General features: G+C 60.0%; 1 protein-coding gene and 1 pseudogene across 4 annotated transcripts; both read right to left on the bottom strand.

Moving 5' to 3' along the window:
• Positions 1-445: 445 nt before the first annotated feature.
• Positions 446-16,195, bottom strand: PLXNA3 (plexin A3). 4 transcript variants are annotated; one of them, XM_074358865.1, is made up of 33 exons: positions 15,811-16,191; positions 13,331-13,954; positions 12,471-13,010; positions 11,757-11,939; positions 10,587-10,715; positions 10,414-10,514; positions 10,008-10,131; positions 9,773-9,929; positions 9,594-9,693; positions 9,340-9,454; positions 8,963-9,163; positions 8,678-8,774; positions 8,335-8,525; positions 8,110-8,255; positions 7,922-8,042; positions 7,678-7,814; positions 7,397-7,567; positions 7,027-7,120; positions 6,702-6,941; positions 6,481-6,624; positions 6,167-6,401; positions 5,914-6,056; positions 5,583-5,839; positions 5,416-5,482; positions 5,176-5,322; positions 4,933-5,092; positions 4,688-4,791; positions 4,380-4,476; positions 3,935-4,125; positions 3,461-3,630; positions 2,670-2,882; positions 2,307-2,457; positions 446-1,508 (listed from the first exon to the last, which is right to left on the bottom strand). In XM_074358865.1, exons 2-33 carry the CDS (start codon positions 13,925-13,927, stop codon positions 1,413-1,415), a joined length of 5,619 nt encoding a protein of 1,872 aa, XP_074214966.1. In that variant the 5' UTR covers positions 13,928-13,954; positions 15,811-16,191; the 3' UTR covers positions 446-1,412. The 4 variants fall into 4 exon arrangements, with proteins under 4 accessions (XP_074214966.1, XP_074214968.1, XP_074214967.1 ...); XM_074358867.1 differs by lacking the exon at positions 15,811-16,191 and adding an exon at positions 15,108-15,260; XM_074358866.1 differs by lacking the exon at positions 15,811-16,191 and adding an exon at positions 14,081-14,329.
• Positions 16,196-18,587: 2,392 nt separating this feature from the next.
• On the bottom strand, positions 18,588-18,723 carry LOC123619477 (U1 spliceosomal RNA; annotated as a pseudogene).
• Positions 18,724-19,531: the final 808 nt, after the last annotated feature.

Raw genomic sequence — 19,531 nt, 5'->3', positions numbered from 1 at the left:
CCACCACCATGGTCTGCTGCCGTGACTCCACCCACGGGTGGACCTCACAAGCTGCTGGAGGCTTTAACACCTAAGTCAGGTCACAAAGCTCCTCTGTTCCAAACCCCTCAGGCTCCCCTCTTACTCAGAGACAAAGACAAAGCCGGGGCAGAAACGGGGACACTGGCTTCCAGGTAAGAGACAAGGGCGGCCTGGACCCGTCTGGGGGCCGTGGAGGTGGGGAGAAAGAAACAGACTGAATGGACCTGGAAGATGGAGCCACCAGGACTTGCTGATGGAGTGGCAGGGCCCTGGACCTCCTCAAATCCTCAGAAACCCTGCAGTGAGTCACCCTTCCTCCCGCACAGCGGGTCCAGCTGAGCCAGAGTCCAACCGTCTCCCCACCTGCTTCCACGTGCCTGGAACAGCCACCTCCCCCCACCCCCCGACAAAGGCGCGCACCGGCTGCATTCTCGCAACTTTAATTGGAGGGGAAAAAAAATTACATGAACAAAGAAATCCTCATGCAAGAAGGAAAAAAGGAGCAAATTGGGTGTCCAGGCCCGCGGGACGGGGGTCCGCTTCCTCAGAGGAGGCAGAAGAGCAAAGGAGTAAGGCACTGCTGCCTCGGCCCCGGCCCCTCGGGCAGGCCCAGGACCAGGACAGGACAGGGCAGCGGAGGGGGAGGGTCTGGGCGCGCGCAGACCACACGGAGGGATGTGGAGGTAGGGCCCGGAGAAGGAGGGGCAGGCCCCGGACGGACGAGCCTGGTTACAGCTCCCGAGGCGCTCAGGGAGAACAGGGCCCTGGGAGGAGTTTCCAGTCCCATCCCCGAGAGGCTCGGAGGGGCTTCCTCGGCCCCCCCCCCCCCTTGGCACAGCCACCGTCGGAGGGCAGCTTCGGGGTCATCACCCACCCGGAGTGCTGCTGGTGCCCAGGCCCCCTCTCGGAGTGGGTGGGGGCAGCCTCGGCCAGGGTGAGGGGCCAGAGGCCAGGCCAAGGCTGACTGTCACAGGGGAGCCAGGGGGCGCACGGAGAGGAGGTGCGTGTATCTTGGAGCATCCCCGGGGAGGGCGTTGGGGGCGGGGATTCACAGATGGAGATGGTGAGGAGAGATAAATTAAATAAATAGGTGGTCGGGGTATAAATAGTAAAGGGGTCAGGGGCCGTCACGACGCCTGCGCACGAGGGCGGGGGGTATTGCTGCTGCCGGGGTGGGGGGCTTAGTCCTGTCACCCCTCCCCACACAGGGCCCAAGGCAAGGCACTAATGAAGGGGACCCGGGGCGCCGGGGGCATCTTGGCCCGATGTCCTTTCCTGCGCCCCGGGCCCAGGGCTCAGCCCGAGACCCAGGCGTGGGACGCCCCCTTCCCGGGAGGGACGCGAAGACGGCTCAGGACTGAGAAGCCCCCTCCTCACCGGTTCCGCCACCCTTAGCTGTTGCCGGACACGAGGCTGATGATCTGTTCCAGCTTCTGGCGCAACTTATGCTTCCGACAAGAGGCATCTCGGTCCAGAGCGGTGAGCACCTGGGGGAGGAGGGCCCGAGCTGGGCTCTCGAGGAGGGGTTGCCCCTCTCGGCCCAGCCCCCCCACTCCCCAGCAGGAGTGCTGTCCCCCTCTGCCTCCCTCTCCCCACCGGGGCCCTGGGCACGTGGGCGGGGCTGCAACCTCTCTGAAGCCTCAGCAGACATCCTCCCGCTGCTCCTCAACCCCAAATCCTCCCCCAGTGCAGCACTTTCTCCTCCTGGCCACAGCCCGAGCGCAGCCCTGGGGGCCCTCCCAACCCCCTCGGACTCCGCTCCGCTGCCGGCTGCCCCTCTTCTCTGCCCCCTCTGAGTGTCCCAGGGCTCTCAGTGCTGGCGCCGCTTCTCCCTCTACAGTGGCCCATGGCCCCCACCCCTAGCCTGGTTCGCTCATCTGGGCTCAGTGTTTTCAGGGCCCTGTCCTGACTCACACGTTCTCTCCAGCCAAGAATACAATCCTGAAGCCCACACCTGCCTTCCCTGCTTACTGACATCAGCCACAAACCGGGCAATGGGCTGACCCACCCTCCTTCTGGCCCCACCCCATCCCCGTCAGCCCACCCCTCCCCATGCTCCTGGCCCTCAACTTTTGCCCAGCCAGAACTTTGTGCTCCAGCCCGTGGCTTCTCTCCTGGGTTCATCAAATCCCAGCATCTACAGATGGGCTAGCTTAAGGGCCTGTTCTGGGGAGAAATTGTGAGTCATCTGAGAGGTGGGTCCCTGAGGCCCACCAAACACCTGCCATTGCCACTGGCTGCACCCTCAGAGCCAGATCCTGGGGTCCCATGGGGGTGGCACGCACCTCCTGGCGGTACTTGGTGACATAGAAGTAGAGCTCGCTGAGTGCACTTAGGACATTGAAGTCACTGGCATGGAGACGAGACTGCTCCACCAGATAGGCGTCCATGTCCTGGTCACTGATGGATGCCATCTTTGCTATGTCCCGGTAGTACCTGTTGGGACCCTATGTAGGTCACACCTGCAGGTGCCACAGAAGCCAAAGCCCCGGCCCTGGTGGCCAGGCCAGCCTCTGGGCCTTTCTCCTGAAGCCAGCCCACCTCACACAAGCCTGCCCAGGGAAGGCAGCTCCTGCCCCCTCACTTAGCAGCAGTGTCCCCGGGGCTTCCTGGCCCCACCTCCCGCCCCACCACAGGGTAGGGCCCACCTCTCCACCCAGCTCTTGTAGTTGGGGATGTCCTTGGCATAGAGCAGCTTGTTGGAGGGCGAGTCCTTGCCCAAGCGGTGCTCAGACGTGGAGCAGGAGTCCATGAAGGTCTGGGCCACCACCGACAGGCAGGCGTCCGTGATGCTGCTCTTGTGGATGTCGAACACGAACTGCGGGTTCTTGATCACGTTCACCCAGAAGCGCAGGGGCAGGCTGGACAGAGGGACAGATACCCGCAGCTCCCCAGTCTCACCAGGAGCACCCTCCTGTCAGCGCTCACCTCCACAGCCACTGTCTGGCCACGTCTGGCCCACAGGCAGCAGGAGCGACTGGGGCCACTGAGAGCAGCCTTTTCTTTTAATTTTCTGCCAGACTTTAAGCAGTGAGAAGTAAGAGTAAATGGCCTTCTGTCCTCAGTGAGTCTCAATGCCTCCTACCCCAACCCTCCACACAGCGACCACCTGGACTTGCTTCCAGCATCTCTGCTCTGTGTCACCAGTATCACAGCCTCAAAGCCCTGGAGGGCTAGGGGCCACCTCTGGGTGCTGGCCCCACTACTGACACCACACCTGCCCAGTTGCCCCACAGAGCCCCCACCTCCGGAATCATGCCCATGTGCTCTACTTGCTTGCTGGCCCCACTGATGCCAGGCCTCTGTCCTCTCCTGCCAGGATGACTGCTCCAGCCCCCATCAGTCACCCTGACTGTAGTCCCTGAGTCTTGGCAAAGCCCTCAACCTCTTCTGCCCACCCATCCCCAGAGGTCCTGCAGCGGCCTAGCACGGGCAGTACCAGTTGCTCTTCCAGGTGTGGCGCACATCAGGATCGCTGATCTGCCGCTGGTCGGCCTGCTCATCCAGGAAGTCAAACATGTACTTGATGGCCAAGGGCAGGGCCGAGCCCCGGTGCGCCGTGCTGAACACGGTCTCAAAGAGATCGTCCACGAACTTCTGTAGCGTGCCCTGCAGGGGTGCAGCAAAGGCACAGGCTGAGAGGGATCCAGGGTGGGATGTCCCCACAGCAAGACAGATGGGAACAGAGAGATTCTGCAATGAGCAGGGCTTCCCTGGCTGGCCAACAGCTCAGGGAGAGGCTCGGCCTCCAGCCTGGGGTGGGTGGGAGTTCCCGTAGCAAAGGCCTTGAAAAGTCCATTGTGATTTGAACAATCTCACGGTCCTTTCCCCAGGCAGCCCGGCCAACCCCAGGGCCCAGGCCCAGCTAGGAAGTATCTGTGCTAAGCCACAGTGGTGCAGGGCCAGCCCGCACCTTGGTGGCCAGGAGCCGCGTCAGGTAGATCTCCGAGACCATCTTGCTGCCACGGTCTCCCTCTCGGTGATCGACATGGTCGTGGTTCTTCACTAGATGCCACAGCTTGGTGCCTGTCTCCTGGTCAGGAGTGATCATGGGCGCCCGAGAGCGAAGGCTGTCGGGGCTGCTGGCCGTGCGGAGCAAGCTCTCTGGGGCAGAGATGGGTGCCCCTTAGGGCTCTTGCCCTACTCTGGCCACGGGTCCCTGCAGGCCGAAGGGGCCCATCGGCTCTCACTGGCCCACTGCCCTTCAAGGCTCTCAGGAACTGGAGACCTTCCGAGAGCAGGGTCCAGGAAGGCTGCCAGAGCCCAGCTGACCATTCGGCCAGGGCACTCCCAGTGACAGCTGACACAGCCTTGAAGGGCACAGGGCCAGCAGAGATCACCCCACGGAGGACACCTACCATAGCGGCTGAGGGAGCGGGTGAAGGTGAAGGAGTTGGCCATGTTATAGGCTGACACTTGTTTGGGCACCAGGGCCACCAAGGAACCATCTGTCACCTGGAGACCCCGGAGATAGAGAGGGGGCAATGTGGGAGGCTGGGACGCCAAGGGGCCTGAGCCACCATCTATCCAGACCCGGCAGGGCCCATGCAGGGCAGCTCCCAATGCTCCCCGAGGAAGGCCTGGGTGCGGGGGTGAGAGGGGGAGCAGCAGGGCCGGGCCATGGCTCCCGGGGGCCCTGGCAGTGAGGGCACCTCCAGCTCCTCACCTGGTAGTGTGCCAGCGAGTTGACCCTCTTCCAGTCATACTCGATCTTGGTGGTGACATCCTCATCCTGGAGAATGATGCGGGCCATGCGGCCCTGACGCCACTCTGTAGGCCACAGACAGCTCTGGGGTCCTGCATAGGATCACCTGAGACCCCGGGCCACTCCCCTCAGGGTACAGAGCTCAGCTGGGGAGCGCAAATGCCAGCCAAGGTAACACGGCCACAGGAGGCGGGCAGAGGCCTCACCTAGGTCCATGTCCTCGGCTTTAGGGCGCTGGGAGTATGGGATGCCCTTGTACACAGCATCCAGCAGCTTGTCTTTGGCCTGGGTGATACTGTCACAGTTGAGAACCTTCACCGGGACCTGAGTGCTGCCCTCACTCTCCGGGCACACACAGTGCAGGGTCTGTGGGCCAGGGAGACCACAGGGAGGGTTCTGGGTGATGTCCCCTTGGGCCCGGAGCCCTGCCCACTTAGCCACCCACTCACCAGTGTCTTGTAGTCGATCTGCTGCCGGATGAGCTTGTCCTCGCTCAGGGAGTAGCGCGCCTCGCCTGTGATGGCATCGATGGGGCCCTTCTCCATCTGCTGCTTGATGGCACAGTACAGCAGGAAGAGCGGCTCCCCGGCACACTCCTGTGGGCGGGCAGGCAGGCACACAGCTTGCTGCCTGCCTGACAGCCGGCAGCTTCCCCACTCACCTCCCAGCGGCCTGCCCTCTCCACCTACCTTCAGGAATTTATGCAGCAGGAAGGTGAACCAGTTGGTAAGCATCTTCTCAGCCACTGACTCGGTCCTAGGTCGAGAGAGGTGCTAGGGCCCCAGCCAGGCAGGGCCAGGCTACAAGGGTGGGGCCTACCCAGGGCAGGGCTGGCAGGGGTGGGGCGGCCAAGTACCTGCGCAGCAGCAGCTTAGGGTGGTTCTTGCTCTCAAGGTTTTTCTCTATGAGGTCCGCCAGCAGTTGCTTGAGCAGCCCTGTGGCGTAATCGAGGCGGCTCTGCAGGGCCACCATGGTGAGAGAGGCCACCGTGCCACGGTCGCGCATGGAGAAGCTGCGCTGGGCCTCCAGCGTGTGGATGAAGGTGAGCACGAAGGCGCGGCTGTGCAGCAGCTGCCCAAAGAGACGCAGCGCCTTCTCGACGTTGGGGGGGGTCTGCGGGGGACAGGCTGTCTCAGAGGGGCGGGGGTGGCCCTGGGGGGCACGGGCAGGTCGTGGTGGGGACTCACGTCCAGCTCCTTGAGCACCGGGTGGGCCTCAATGCCCGGGAAGAGCACACGCACAGCGTAGGTCCGGTAATCCAGGAATGGGATCTGCACCCCATCCATGTGGTTTGTCAGCTCATTGATGTCCGTCTGCAGCTCAGCAAAGGCTGGGGAGGGGAGGGCCGAGGGTGGTGAGAATGAGCAGAGCAGGAGGAGGGAGGAGGGAGGAGGGAGGCCCCCCACCCCCCACCCTGCACCCCCACCCCCACCCAGGCACCTTCCTTGCATTCCAGGGCCACCCGGGACTCCAAGTTGTCCATCTGTAGCTGCAGCCGCTTCAGCGTGCGGTCTGCGTCCTGAGTCTTGCGTTTGTAGGCGACCAGCACCACGGTGATGGCCAGCAGCAAGAGCCCACCCCCCGCTGCCAGCCCCACCATGGCTGGCAGGGTCAGCGCCCGCTCGGCCGTGATGTGCAGGGTGCCCAGCCAGAACTCCAAGCCGCCCACCAGCACCTGCGGGGACAGGCTCGCCGTGAGCTGACCCTCACAGTACTCCCAAGCTCCCCTGGTGGCCTCCCTCCCCGCTACCCACCATGACAGGCTGCCGGCCTGTCTGGCGCGGGGAGTCACACAGGAGTTGCGTGTCTGAGACAGTGAGCGCACATGGCTGGCCCCCAATCAGCACCGTGTAGTTGAGGCGGGAGCTGCCAGCTGCTGCAGGGATCAGATTCTTGCCCTGCGGGTAGAGGGCTGGGTCAGCCAGGTCTCCCTGCCTCCCTACACTCCTGTCCCTGTGCCCCACCTCGCAGGCACCTTCAGCACGACGTGGGAGCCCGGTTTGACATCCAGGACACCAGAGGGCCCCAGCGGCTCGAAGCTGGGGTCGGGGTAGTAGGTGAAAGAGGACCGGTTGAGGGAGCGGGCGGTCTGCACGTGGTCCAGCAGGAAGCCAAACTCATCTGGGTGCTCGCCCTGGGCCTGCAGCTGGGGCCGCCCCAGGAAGATGCCAGGGGCCTTGCACAGCATGGCAGTGTCGTTGATCACGTGGCACGTCTGCAGGGATGAAAAGGGGCAGCCTGGCACATGGGGCCACAGGTGGCAGGGCGTCAGGGGCAGGAGGAAGGCAGCTGGCACTCACATTGGTGGTCTCGATGCCCCGGTACTTGGCCCGGACCCGGGGCTCCTGAACCGTCAGCAGGTGGGTCCCACTCACAGTGATGGCTGTGCTTCCACTAGGGACAGGGGTGAGGGGCCTCAGCCTTCCTCCCCACTGCCCCCACCCTGCCCATGGGGGCCCAGGACCTCCCCATTTGGGTCCACCGGTGGGTGCCCAATGCCGTGTGCTCGGGAGGAGCTTGCCCTCTCTGCCGGTGAGGGCTCAGGCTCAGAGGAGGTGTATCTTGATGCCTGAGGCCTCAGTCACGGGGCAAGGCCCCAGGACAGGAGCTTGCGGGCCCCAGCCCCAGCCCCCTCTATGCTAGGTGGGCCCTGCTCCCCTGCGGTCTTACTTGATGATGCTCCAGGTGGGTTCAAGGCGAGTGACGGTGGGGTCCTGGGTGTAGGTGTAGAGGACTCCAGGACTGGAGATGTTGGCGCGGTCAATGGCCAGGGTGATGGGAGCCTGGCTTGGGCCCAGGGTGGAGATGGGCGAGATGCACACAATCGCCTCAGCATCTCTCCTACATCAGTGAGTGGGGCACTTGGAGGCGGTGGCCCAGGGCTGCCACCCACTGGCCCTGCCGGTCCCCTATCCAATACTCAGCCCCAGGCTGGGATGGCCTTGGCCCACCTCACGAACTGGCACTCGCCATCTCTCACAGTCACTGTGACCCTGCTGCCGGCGTCCAGAGAACTCCCGGAGATGGTGAGTCGCGTGCCCCCTGAGGCTGGGCCCCGACTGGGAGTCACGCGGTTGAACATTGGTGTCTGTGGGAGAAGCAGCCCTGAGGCGGGGGGAGGCAGCTGGGGCTGGGTCTGGGCCGCACCCCCCTCAGAAGGGGCTGGAGAGGGAAAGGGGTGGGCTGGCTACGCACCACGAAGCTGTAGAGCTGCTCAGACTGTGTGCGGAAGTCAGCCGAGCAGTCACCCACGCAGAGCTCTGCAGGCCCGGGTGGCGGGCTGGGCACCAGCGACTCCTCCATCTCACACACGATCCTAGGGGACAGAGGAGGTCAGGTCCGGCGCGGCGGGCGGGGCCCCAGGGCCATGGGGCTACACTCACCTCTCGGCACTGATATACTCAGCAGGGATGGAGTTGCAGCGCACACCGGCCACCCGCAGGCCCACCTCTCGGGAGGTGAGACCCAGGTTCTCGCCCACAATGGTGATCCGGGTGCCTCCCTCCTTGGGTCCCATAAGCGGGTGGATCTGCAGAACAGGACAGGAGGTGAGAGGGTGAGCCGAGACTCATGGGTACCCAGAGGGTGGCGGGTAGCGGGAGACTGACCTGGGCGATGCGGGGGTGGCTGCAGCGTGTACCCTTCTGGTTTGGGTGCATCCAGTTGGTCTTAGGGGACGGGCAGTGGGCCCGCAGCTGGCACCTGTGTTCCGAGACGCACCAGCCGCAGTTGAAGCGGGGGTCAGCCTTGAGGCAGAGGCCACAGCTGGGCCGCTGTGCCCAGCACTTGTACAGGAGGGCTGTGGGCACAGAGGGCACTGCTGGCAAGCAGTTACAGGGAGCCAGGGGCACCAAGGGCCTGGACCAAGGGTCCCCCTGCCAGCCCGGGCCCCAGCTTCTGCCTAGTCTGCCCCAGAGGAGGCAAGCTCCTCAGCCCCAGCTCACTCCTCACCTCGGAAGGTAGCAGGCTTGTCGATGGGGAAATCTCCATCCCAAACCACGGAGAAGTCCAGCTCAGTATCACCATACTCGTCACCTTCATAGGAGTACTGGGGGGAGGGACCCGTGTGACCCCAGTGAAGGTGCACAGACCCCTCAGCTCAGGAGTCCCAAGCAGGAGACTCAGGAAGTCTCCTGCCGCAGTCACCTGAGGCTTCTAGACCAAGTTGCTGGGCACAGATCTGCACCATGCCTGGACCTGCACCACCCAGACCCCCGAGGGCGGCGGGGGCCTCACCGAGGCATTCTGGCACTGCACGCTGCTGCTGTTGAAGCGGATGGCGGGCACCCGCTGCTGCCGCCCCTGCACCCGCACCACACACTCATAGCTCTTCTGGCCTGACTGCGGCTGTGGCAGGTTCTTGGCCCGTAGCGTGAGAGGCTGCATGACGCCCACGGGGATCAAGAGGTCCCCACTGGGCAGGATCTCCGGGCAGCCCTGAGGGGAGAACGCCTGTCAGCCGCACACAGATTGCTGCCGTCCGGGCCCAGCCAGGCCAGCCCCACATCGAGGAGGCTCCTAGACAATGATCAAAGGCAGAAAAGGCAAAAAAGCCAGGGGCCCGCACGCGCGGAGCCCAGTCCCCTCACACACGCGTGTGGCGCCCGCCTCACCTCAGGGCTGTGGACCCTGCCCTCCTGGAAGGAGCACTCGTTGGGGTGGCTGGTACACATGTGGCGGTACTTACACCAGTGGCAGGGGTAAGGGCTGCCAACGCAGGACATGCACCTGGAGGGGAGAGGCTTCAGAAAGACCAAGAAGACTGGCCTGGCCCCCGACCGTCCCCCCTGTGGGACACACAGGGGACCCAAGGCACAAGCAGCACATGGGTACATAGAGACGTGAGGCCACGAAGGCCAGCACTCACGACTGGAGGACGCTGCAGTTGTAGAAGACAAAGTCGGCCCCCGCAAACCTCACACCGGTCTCCTTGGAGAGCAGCTGCAGCCGCACAGTGCGCGTGGCCCCTGCAGCGAGCCCAGGGGTGGCCCTGAGTGAGCCTAAGACAGAGGATGCCCCCGACCCAGGCAGCCCCAACCCACTGACCGTGCCCCCGGGTGAGAGCCCGGAGCTCCTGGAAGGAAGGTGAGGGGCAGCGTAGCTCCCCGGAGGGCAGCAGGATGGCCTCGCTCTCGGTCACCTCCTCAAAGGCACAGCTCACGCCGGCGCTGAGGTCTGGCACATTGTGCACAGCCACGGTCAGCTGGGGGAAGCGGAGGACTCAGGGCAGGGCGTGCCCCGACTCATGCACACACAGGCCGCACACCCCAACCCCGCTCACCTGCACCCCAGGCGATGTCACTGACACGTTGTTGGGCCGGACACGCACCTGCACGCACTGGCTCAGCTCCTCAGCAAAGCCACGCGGGGCTGAGGTGCCTGGGCAGGCTCCCTTGCGGCAGCATCTGCATGGGGTCAGGCCAGAACCAATCCCACAGCTGCCCCAGAAGGACACAGAACAGGGGTACAGTGGGGGCCTTGGGGAGACAAGGGGGACAGCCAGCACCACCCACAGTGCCAGGCAACCACGTTCCTCAGCGTCATCTTCTGGGGCCCCAGGGACATTACTCAGGGCAGCAGTTCCATTCATTAGCTAGAGAAAGTAGACGGGGAGGGAGGGGGAGACCACAGGGGCCAGCAAGCCCGTTGTCACCACCCGCCGGCCCGCCCTGCACGGCTGCCCTCACCTGTGCTGCAGCACACACCAGCCGCAGTGCGGGTCTCCAGAGCCCAGGCAGGCTGGGCAGCTTGGGTACTGCTGGCAAGTCTCCACTGGGAGCCGGCTCACCTGGGGACAGACACATCAGCGCCTGCCCCACCCCCCAAGCCCGCCGCCCGCCGCCGCCCGCCGTGGGCCCACCTGCTTCTCACTCAGGAGGTAGATGTGCCGGTGGTCAGGGCTGAAAAGCAGGTCTCGGAGTATGGGGCTGCCGTCCACCACGGGCACCGTCTCGTACAGGTGTGCCTCCTGAGAGCCATCGACCCGCACCTGGGCCGCAAGACCAGCATGGAGGAACAAAGCAGCCTGAGGCCACAGCCGCACCCCAAATACCCAGGCGTCCTCTTCCTGAGCCAGGGAACTTTCCAGGTTGTAGTCAAGCTGAAGCTGGGGCCTGGCGGGGTTCAGCACTCAACCTGCCCCCCAACATCCCACACCCCACAGACAGGGAAGGAGGGCTCAAAGACTGCCCCCTGGAGGCCCTTGGTGGGGACAGCCAGCCAGAAAAGTCTCTCAGGAGACAGAGACAGAGCGGTGGGAGTGCTGCCTAGAGTGGGGTGACGGGCTACAGGGCTGACGGCTAAAAGGGGAGGGCCTTCAGGGCAATCACTCCGTCATAGAATGAGATAGTAACTGTGGTTGTGTAACTGCAAACAGTGAAATCACTAAAATGTGTGCTATAAATGGGAAATGTGTGACGTGGAAGTTACACCTCAATAAAACTGTGACAAATGGAAAAGAAGGACCAGGAGGGGAGCAGACCAGGCCCCAAGGACACAGTGGCTCCCTACACAAGCCTTCCCTGAGCCCCCCAGTCCCCCAGGGGCAGCTCCCATCTCCCGGGTGAGCAGGAGGAGAATTTGGTGCTTGTCCTGACTCCTGTCCCTTCAGAACACAGGGGAGCTCCCAGTCCTGGAAGGGAAGCAGCTGTGGCCCTGCCTGCACTGCCGCCCCAGTGCCAAGAGGAGACAAGAGGGCAAAGGAGGTTAGGTCCACATTTGTTCCCTCGCTTATTCAAGTGAGGACCCAGCAATGACAGCTCCTGCCCTCCTGGCAGAGAGACCCAGAGATAGTCTGGTCTGACCCCAGGGCCACAGGAAGCCAGCAATTCAGGCCACAGCGGGCAGTGGCGCTGGGGAGGGTGGGTGGCCCCTCATGGAGCACAGCTGGGCTCCTGGGGCTCCGCCTAGGAAGTGCCCCTCCCCAGGGCCGTGCCCTATTCAGGGGCGAGAGGGCTCACGTGTAGGCTCTTGACCCCAGCCCTGTCCCACATCTGCCTCAATCCCCACACGTCAAGCTCTCTGGGCCCACCTTCTTCAGACTGCCACTGCGAGTGCCAATGAAGACCACTGAGTGCTGGTGGTAGGTGTAGGCGGCCACACTAGCCATGCCGTCAGCACTGTCAGCCAGCAGGGGCAGCCCCTCAATCACGTGCAGGCCGCCCAGCGGCTGGTTCAGCACCAGTCCACAGAAGTTTCCATTTATCTGCATGGGCTGGTGAAACAGGAGGGGTACCCGTGAGTCAGAGCCCAGGGGCACCAGCGGGACAGAGGCCCTGAGACCCCATGTTCTGGAAGGGAGCAGATTCTGGAGCTCACACCTCACCAGCCAAGACCACCTGTTTGACCTGGGACCCCACAGGAAACTGGGGGCTGAGGAGGGAGAGCAGGCAGGAGCAGGGAGAAGAGAGACCGTGGGGGCACCCACCAGAGGGAGCAGGAGGAACAGGCTTGGGAGGGTGGAAGGGCAGGAAGAGGAAGGCGGTGGTCCACAAACAGATAGTGCCCCCCAAGAAAGATGGTGGGTGGGCAGGCTGGGGAAGAAAGAGAGGCAGCAGATGCAGGGGATGAGAGGGGGTGGGGGATCCCTGAGAGGGAAACATGGGTGTTCCAGGGTGAAGATGTCATTCCCAAGGGCATGCCAAGCCTGGGACAGGCTGGTGAGCCGCCGGCTGCCAGCTGCCACACCACCGCCAGGGTCGGCCAGCCGACCTGGGGCCGGGGGTTGGGGTGGGTGAGGGCTCACGGTGTTGATGCAGGGCAGCTCCTTGTTCAGCAGCCAGGGCAGGGCCAGTGTGCCCTCCCCACGGTAGCAGGACTGGATGCGGCGCCGGATGTGGGCGTTGATGTCACTGAGGGTAAAGAGGCAGAGGATGGTCTGCCGCGGCGGGCTGGCCCGGTTCTTCTGGCCCTGGGAGAAGATGGTGAAGAGGACGTCTTCGTTGGCTGGCACGCCCAGGGCCTGGGCCAGCAGCAGGCCAGGCTTGGCTAGGTGGGCACTCTGCACCAGGCGGTACTCCACGCCGCGCCACGAGCAGCCGATGGGAAATTCCACATACGAGTAGAACTCCGAGTCCCCCGAGCACATGCGCACAATCTTGGATGTGAAGAATTTCTCGCCTGCCGTGTCGAGCAGCGTCTGCTGCGTGTCTAGCTGCAGCGTCAGGAAGTACACGAAAGAGGCGCTTACAAAGCCATAGATGTAGTAGATGTCAAAGGCTGGGTACAAGGACAGCGTGTCTGAGGGGATCTTGATCTGAGAAGAGACAAACTCATCCTGGTACACCTAGGGAGCAGAATGGGGAGAGAGAATGGAACAAGGCCTGCGTCCATGGCCAACCTCCTGCTAGCCACACTGGGTGGTCCTCAGCATCTGTCCCCCACCCCTACCACCCCCACAATCACGGGATCCCAGGCCAGAAAGGCTCCAGAGGGCCTTCCCATGGCCCAGCCTGTCCTCCTGCCTTCAGCAGCTTGTCCCCTCTGGGAGCCAGCACAGGTGAAGTCAGGAGGGAACTCGTGCTCTTCAGGTAGGTGGGAAGAGAGGGGATGGGGGGAGGGCAGCCAGTCGCCAGAGAGGGTGCGCAGGTAGGCAGGCTCACCCACCAGACTGAACATGTCGGCGCCGTCCTCGTCACCAATGAGCTTTCGGGAGCTCAGGGTGGGGAAGTACTCAGACTTGCCGTCCACGGAGGTGCCCACGAACAGCTTGCTGGGCCCCTGGCCCTGCTCCACAATGACGCCGGCCATGGAATCAGGCTCCTGGGCCCCTGACAGGTAGTGCTCCTTGCGGTGGTGGGGCTCGCCCAGCTTGAACAGGTCATCCAGGCGCAGAAACTGGCAGATGCCTTGCCAGATGCTGCCGCAGGCCACCAGGCGGCGGGCCGCATAGTCTATGAGCAACAGCTTGTTCACATTGTCCACAGGCGCCAGGCGGTGGGCGCACACACGCATGCTGGGAGGCGGGTAGCAGTGAGCATTGTCCTCGACAGGCCCCGTGACGTGGACCCGCAGCTCCGTCAGGTTGGGAGCCAGCTTGAAGATGCGGTTCACTGCGCCCACAAACACCTCCCCCGTCACCCGGTGCACAGCCAGGTGGGTGAGTGTGGTGTCTGTCACTGAGAAAGCAGGGAAGGGCCTGCTGCTGTCCAGGGCACCCCCCACAGCAAGGAGGAACAGCGGGAGGAGGCGGACAGCAGGCATGGCTGGTGGCTGCACCCAGGGACGGGCCTGAGGAGAGACAATGAGTGTGAGTCAGAAGCCCCCAACCCAGGATGCCCACCCTCTCCCGACCCTGCCTGGTCTAGGGCCCCCGGCAGGCTGAGAGCCATGCCACAGAGGGTAGAGGCCACTCACCCACCACCACACCAGAGCCCCAGACGGTGACCATGGCTGATGGAGAGGAGGGGCCTCCAGCAGGGCGCACGAGTGAGCAGCAAGCGCGGGCAGGCTTGGGGGCCATCAATCATCCCCCACCCACTGCTGGAAAGGAGCCAGGAGGCCTCGCCTCAGCTGGGCCACACCCAAGGGGGCAGCAGAGCCAGATGCCAGGAAAGGCAGGGTGGGAGACTCTCCTGGAAGGAGAACCCAAACACCAGATCACAGAGCTGAGGGTGGACGGCCGCACACAAGAGCAACTGCACACAAGAGCAAATGGCAGGCAAGCCAAGGCCAGGAACACGCCCCACACCCTAGTTGGGGGAAGGGGAAAAGGTAGGGAGAGAACAATCGCAAATGCGGGGGACTGTTAGGACACAACCCCGGGGCAGAGGGCAGAGGCATCAAAGCCTGAGACCAGAAGGGACCAAGGGACTCCACATCCACGTTCCTGGCCCCAGCTGCCTCCTCACCCCAAGGGCCTCCCTCTGCTGGCTGACCAGGAGCCTGCTATCTGGCCTCCTGGCTGCAACACAAAGCCAAGTCGAGCCTGCCCCCACAGCCAAGCACGGAGATGGACATATGTCAGGCTCTGCTTGGGCACAGCCAGACAAATGCCCATGCAGCCCTACACAGCTCTCCCTCCAAATCCAGAGGTCAGCTGGAGAAGGGGGGATGCAAGGGGGCCCACGTTGCCCTATGGAAGGGGTGCAACATTCTCAAATACAGCCAAGACTTTGCGGAGATGGGGGCGGGTGGGCCACAGGAGCAGTACTGGGCTTGGCTGGGTCTTCACTCCTAGGCCACACCCAGGCCTCAGCCAGCTCCAGGCAGCAAAGACAGCAGAGCAGTGTCGTGACAGCCAACGGGGCAGGGCTCAGCAATACCCTTGCAGTGCCCAAGCCCCAAGGGACACACAAGGTACCCAGCTTGGTGGGGTGCAGGGAACCAAACCAAGGGGGCACAGAAAAAAGAAAATATGCATATACTAGAACAAGACGCAGACCCAGCTTGAAACTGCAAAGTTTCAGCTCAGACTGATCATCTCTCCAGGGCTCTTTTGTCAGGTCCGCATCTTGGACCCCTGGATGCAACAGCCAGAGAAGAAAGGAAGACAGAGAAGGCAGGCCTCATGCCACCCTCACCTCCTCCACACCGCACACGAATAAAAGCCTAAGAATGGGGATAGGACAGGTCGGGAGGGAGACCTGGAGAGGCAGGATTTGCAGCCCAAGTGCCTATCCTAAACCTCAGCCTGTAAGTGGAAGTTTGGGGCATCAAAGGCACACCCAATCTCTCTGCTATAACCCTGCCAGCAGAGCCCAAGGATGGGAGCAGACTCTCGTAGAGACCAGGTTCTAGCGCCGGCTCCCCAATGCCTTGCTCGGTGCTGCTGGCCCAGCTCGCCCTGCCCCCACCAGGGGCACCCCCCTCGGCAGACCCACGGAAAGCCTACTGGATGGAGGCGCCACAGCAGCCCTTGCAGGAGCCGCTCCTCCGCCACAAAGGGTCCCCATTAGGCAGGGGGCTGGCCACGGACAGGCCGTCCCTACTGGCGCCGGGCACGAAGGACCAGTCGGGCCGGCGCCGGAGAGGCAGGGACAGAGCCCGACCCTTTCGAGGACGAGCTGACCCCCTCGGCTGCTGGAGCCCCCCAGCCGCCCAGCAGGCTGGTCCTGCACAGGCGGCGGGGGATGGTGGCCACCTACCTGTCCCTTCGCCGCCGCTGGCTCCCGGTGGCCGGCTGCGGGCCACGTGGACGCGCCTTCGAGCCGCACACCGGCCCCGCTCGCGCGCCCCCGCCGCCGCGCCCCACGGCCTACACCCCGCACGCCAGCGCCGCCGCCGCCCACACACTGGGCCGGCCCGCGGCCGCCGGGGCCTTTTAAATCCGGACCGTACCACCGCGTCGAGCAGGGGCGCCCAGGGAGGGCCCAGCAGGAGGGCTCGCGGGCTGGGGCCCCTTCTCCCCAGGGCCGGGGAGAGGCCCAGGGCGCCGCCCGTGCCTCTCTGAGCGGCCGAGGTCCCGGCCCAGCGAGCCGACTCCCCCGGCGCAATGGCCGCGTCCGCGGCGCGCGCCTTTCCCCCTCCCCCCGGCCCGCTGCCTCGGGCAACCCTGGGACCCGCGCGCCCTCACGCCACACCCCCTAGGGCCCCGGGTGCGCGCGGCAGCCTCGGGCACGCGCAGACCCCTTCCCGCCCCGCCCCGCCCGGCCCACGCGCTCCGAGGCGCGTCCCGGGCCACCTGCTGCGGGTGCGCGGCCTCGCATGTCCCGGCCCTACAGGCGCGCACCGGCCGAGGACCCGTGGGTCCTTGTTCAGAACACTCTCCCTGTGAGGGTCCGTAATCCGGAGGGCCCGCGCCTAATAACCTGCAAATATCCAGCCATTTACCCCTGGCCCCTTCCCCAGCATCCGCCTTGGCCCTGAATCTGGGCTTTGCATTCCCTTGGTTTCTTTTTCCTTTTCTTTCTAAACAGCTTTATTGAGATGTGATTCATCTACCATATAAGTCACTCATTTAAAGGGTAACATTCAATGACTTTTAATATGATCACAAAGTTATGCAACCATCCCAACTATCAATTCCAAAAAGTGTTCAGTCGCCCGGAAAGCAAACCCCCATGTGCCCATTAGCAGTCACTACCCAGTCTGTCCCTCAACCACCCCCGTGCCCCTCCTCCTGCCCCAGCCCCTGGCACCCAGTAATCAACTTTCTGACTTCAGATTTCCCTGTTCTGAACTTCTCATGTAAATGAATGAACATCTTTTGTGTCTAGATTCTTTCATACTGAGCATACTGTTTTCAAGGTTCATCCATATTGTAGCAAGTTATCAGGACTCCATTTCTTTCTGGGGCCAAATAATACCCCATGACTTGGATATACCACAATTTATTTTTCCATTCATCAACTGGTGGACATTTGGGTTGTTTCCATCTTTAGGCTGTTGTGAATAATGCTGCTACAGCATTTGTCTTTAAGTTTTTGTGTGAATACCTCTTTATTCCCCTTCCACCTAGGAGTGGAACTGCTGGGACATGTGATAACTCCATTTTGAACATTTTAAGAAAAATGGCCAAACCGCTTTCCAAAGTAGCTGCACCAGTTTACATTCCCATCAGCAGGTGTATGAGGGTTCCAATGTCTCCACATCCTCACCAACACTTGTTGTTACCTGACTTTTTGTTTCCAGCCATCCTAGTGGGTTTGAAATGGTATCTCGTTTTGTTTTGCATTTCCTTGGTGACCAATGAGGTTGAGCATCTTTTCATGAGCTTATTGGCCATTTGGATATCTTTTCTGATATACAAAGAAATCTGAAATGTCTATTCAAGTTCTTTGCCTATTTTTCTTTCTTTTTAAAAATTTTTATATGATTTTTAAAGGCTACACTTCATTTACAGTTATTACAAAATATTGGCTATATTCCCCTTGTTGAGTCTTATCCATTCAATTGAAGACCTTAAAAGCAAAAATTGAGGTTTCCAGGAGAAGTAGATATTCTGCCTCAAGACTGTAACAGAGACATTGTGCCTGAGTCTCCCTCCAGCTTTGCTGCTACAATTGCGTGAGCTAATTCCTCAAAATAAATTGTGTGTGTGCGCGTGTATGTGTGTATCCTGTTCTGTTAATCTGGAAAGCCCTATCTAAACAGATGTCTTTCCATTTATTTAGGTTTTCTTTCATTTCTTTCAATGTTATTGTGTACTTTACAGTGTACAAGTTCTTGCATTTCTATTGTTAAATTTATTCCTAAATATTTTATTCTTTATGATGCTACTGTAAATGAAATTGTTTTCTTAATTTCATTTAGGATTGTTCATTGCTAGGGTATAAAAATACAATTAATTTCTCTGTCGTGATCTTTTATCCTGCAACTTTGCTGAATTGGTTTATTAGCTCTAATAGGTTTTTTTGGCAGATTTATTAGGATTTTGCACATACAAGATTATGTCATCTGAGAATAGAAATAGCTTTACTTTTTCTTTTTCAACCTGGATGCCTTTTATTTCATTTTGTTACCTAATTGCCCTGGCTATGCCCTCCAGCCAAATGTTGAATAGAAATGGTTGCTTTCTTTTTAATTTTTATGATTGGAAATTATTTCAGGCTTACAGAAAAGCTGTAAGAACAGTACAGAAAGCTCCCATGTACCCTTAACCCAGATTCATATTTTGTCCCATTTGCTTTCTCATTCTCTCTCTCTCACATGTGTGTGCATATATTATATGTTTATTATATATAAAAATATTTTTCTGAAGTATGTCTAAGTAAGTTGCATACACCTTGCCCCTTTACTACTAAATATGTCACTCTGTATTTCAAAACATAAGCATAATTACTGTATAATTACTATAGTATCTTTTGGGGGGGATTTATCTATTCTGGATATTTCTTTTTTTCATTTATATATATGTACTGTTCATTGTTTCTAAGAACAGTTTAGAGCTTTAGCTTTTTTTTTTTTTTGTAGGGGAGAGCGTGAACGACAAATAATGCAGTCGAGTTTCCCACATTTGGGGAAATCACAGGGGTCAGCACATCCGAACTGCAATGGATGAACCTTGCCCTGGGAAAACCACCTTCATGATCATGGTATCTCCCCAGCCAGGTAAGTATTAGCTTTTTAAACCTACATAGTTATCAAAGGAATAAAGCCAACCGCAAAATAAAAATCAACAGAATGCAGTAATCCAATCATAAAGGACAGTCAAATGGGCTTACACGTATTCAAGAAATTAATTATCTAAGTTATAAATAATAAGTAGTTCATTTCTGTCCTTATTTTTAGATTCCACATGTAAGCGATTATAATTACTATAGGCTCTTACATAATCACAGTGTGACTATCAATGTCTGAAATGTTGCTGTTGATACAATAACATTATTTAATCTATGCTCTTACTCAAATGTCATCAATTGTGCCCATAATGTCCTTCATAGCTTTGTTTTCCTGATCCAGGATCTAGTCTAGGATCCCACGTGGCATTTAGTTGTCACGTCTCTTTGGTCCCCTTTAATCTGAAACGTTCCTCTGCTTTTCTGGGCCTTGCATGACATGAGCCTTTCTGTAGAGTGCAAGCCAGGTCTTTGGTGGGATGTCCTCACTTTTGGGTTTGTCTGCTGTTTGCTCATGGTAGGACTCGGGCTGTATGGTATCGGAAGGCTGCCAGGCCATCTGGCCAGGAGGCTGGGCCCACTCAGTACTTCTCATCAGGAGGCAAGTGTTATCATTTTGTCCCTTCGTTGTGATGTCAACTTTGATCATTTGGTTAAGGTGGTGACTGCCAGGTTCTCAAGTGGACAGTTACTGTTTTTTCCCTTTGTAACTAAAAAGTGATTTGTAGGAAGATACTTTGAAACTAGGTAAATATTCTCTTCTTCATCAAAATGTCACTCAAACATTGATAGTTCTTGTCTGAATCAA

This window comes from Camelus bactrianus, chromosome X (assembly GCF_048773025.1).
Source record: "Camelus bactrianus isolate YW-2024 breed Bactrian camel chromosome X, ASM4877302v1, whole genome shotgun sequence".
In the NCBI taxonomy this organism is placed as follows: Eukaryota; Metazoa; Chordata; class Mammalia; order Artiodactyla; family Camelidae; genus Camelus; species Camelus bactrianus.
This window is presented reverse-complemented; position numbering and strand designations above follow the sequence as displayed.

Excerpts from the sequence above, each read along its gene's own strand:
- PLXNA3 (XM_074358865.1), bottom strand. The coding sequence starts at position 13,927 with ATGCCTGCTGTCCGCCTCCTCCCGCTGTTCCTCCTTGCTGTGGGGGGT. Across the intron at positions 9,694-9,772 it reads GGCTCTCACCCGGGGGCACG|GGGCCACGCGCACTGTGCGG; the intron begins GTCAGTGGGTTG and ends GGCTCGCTGCAG. Across the intron at positions 4,126-4,379 it reads CCGCTCCCTCAGCCGCTATG|AGAGCTTGCTCCGCACGGCC; the intron begins GTAGGTGTCCTC and ends TCTCTGCCCCAG.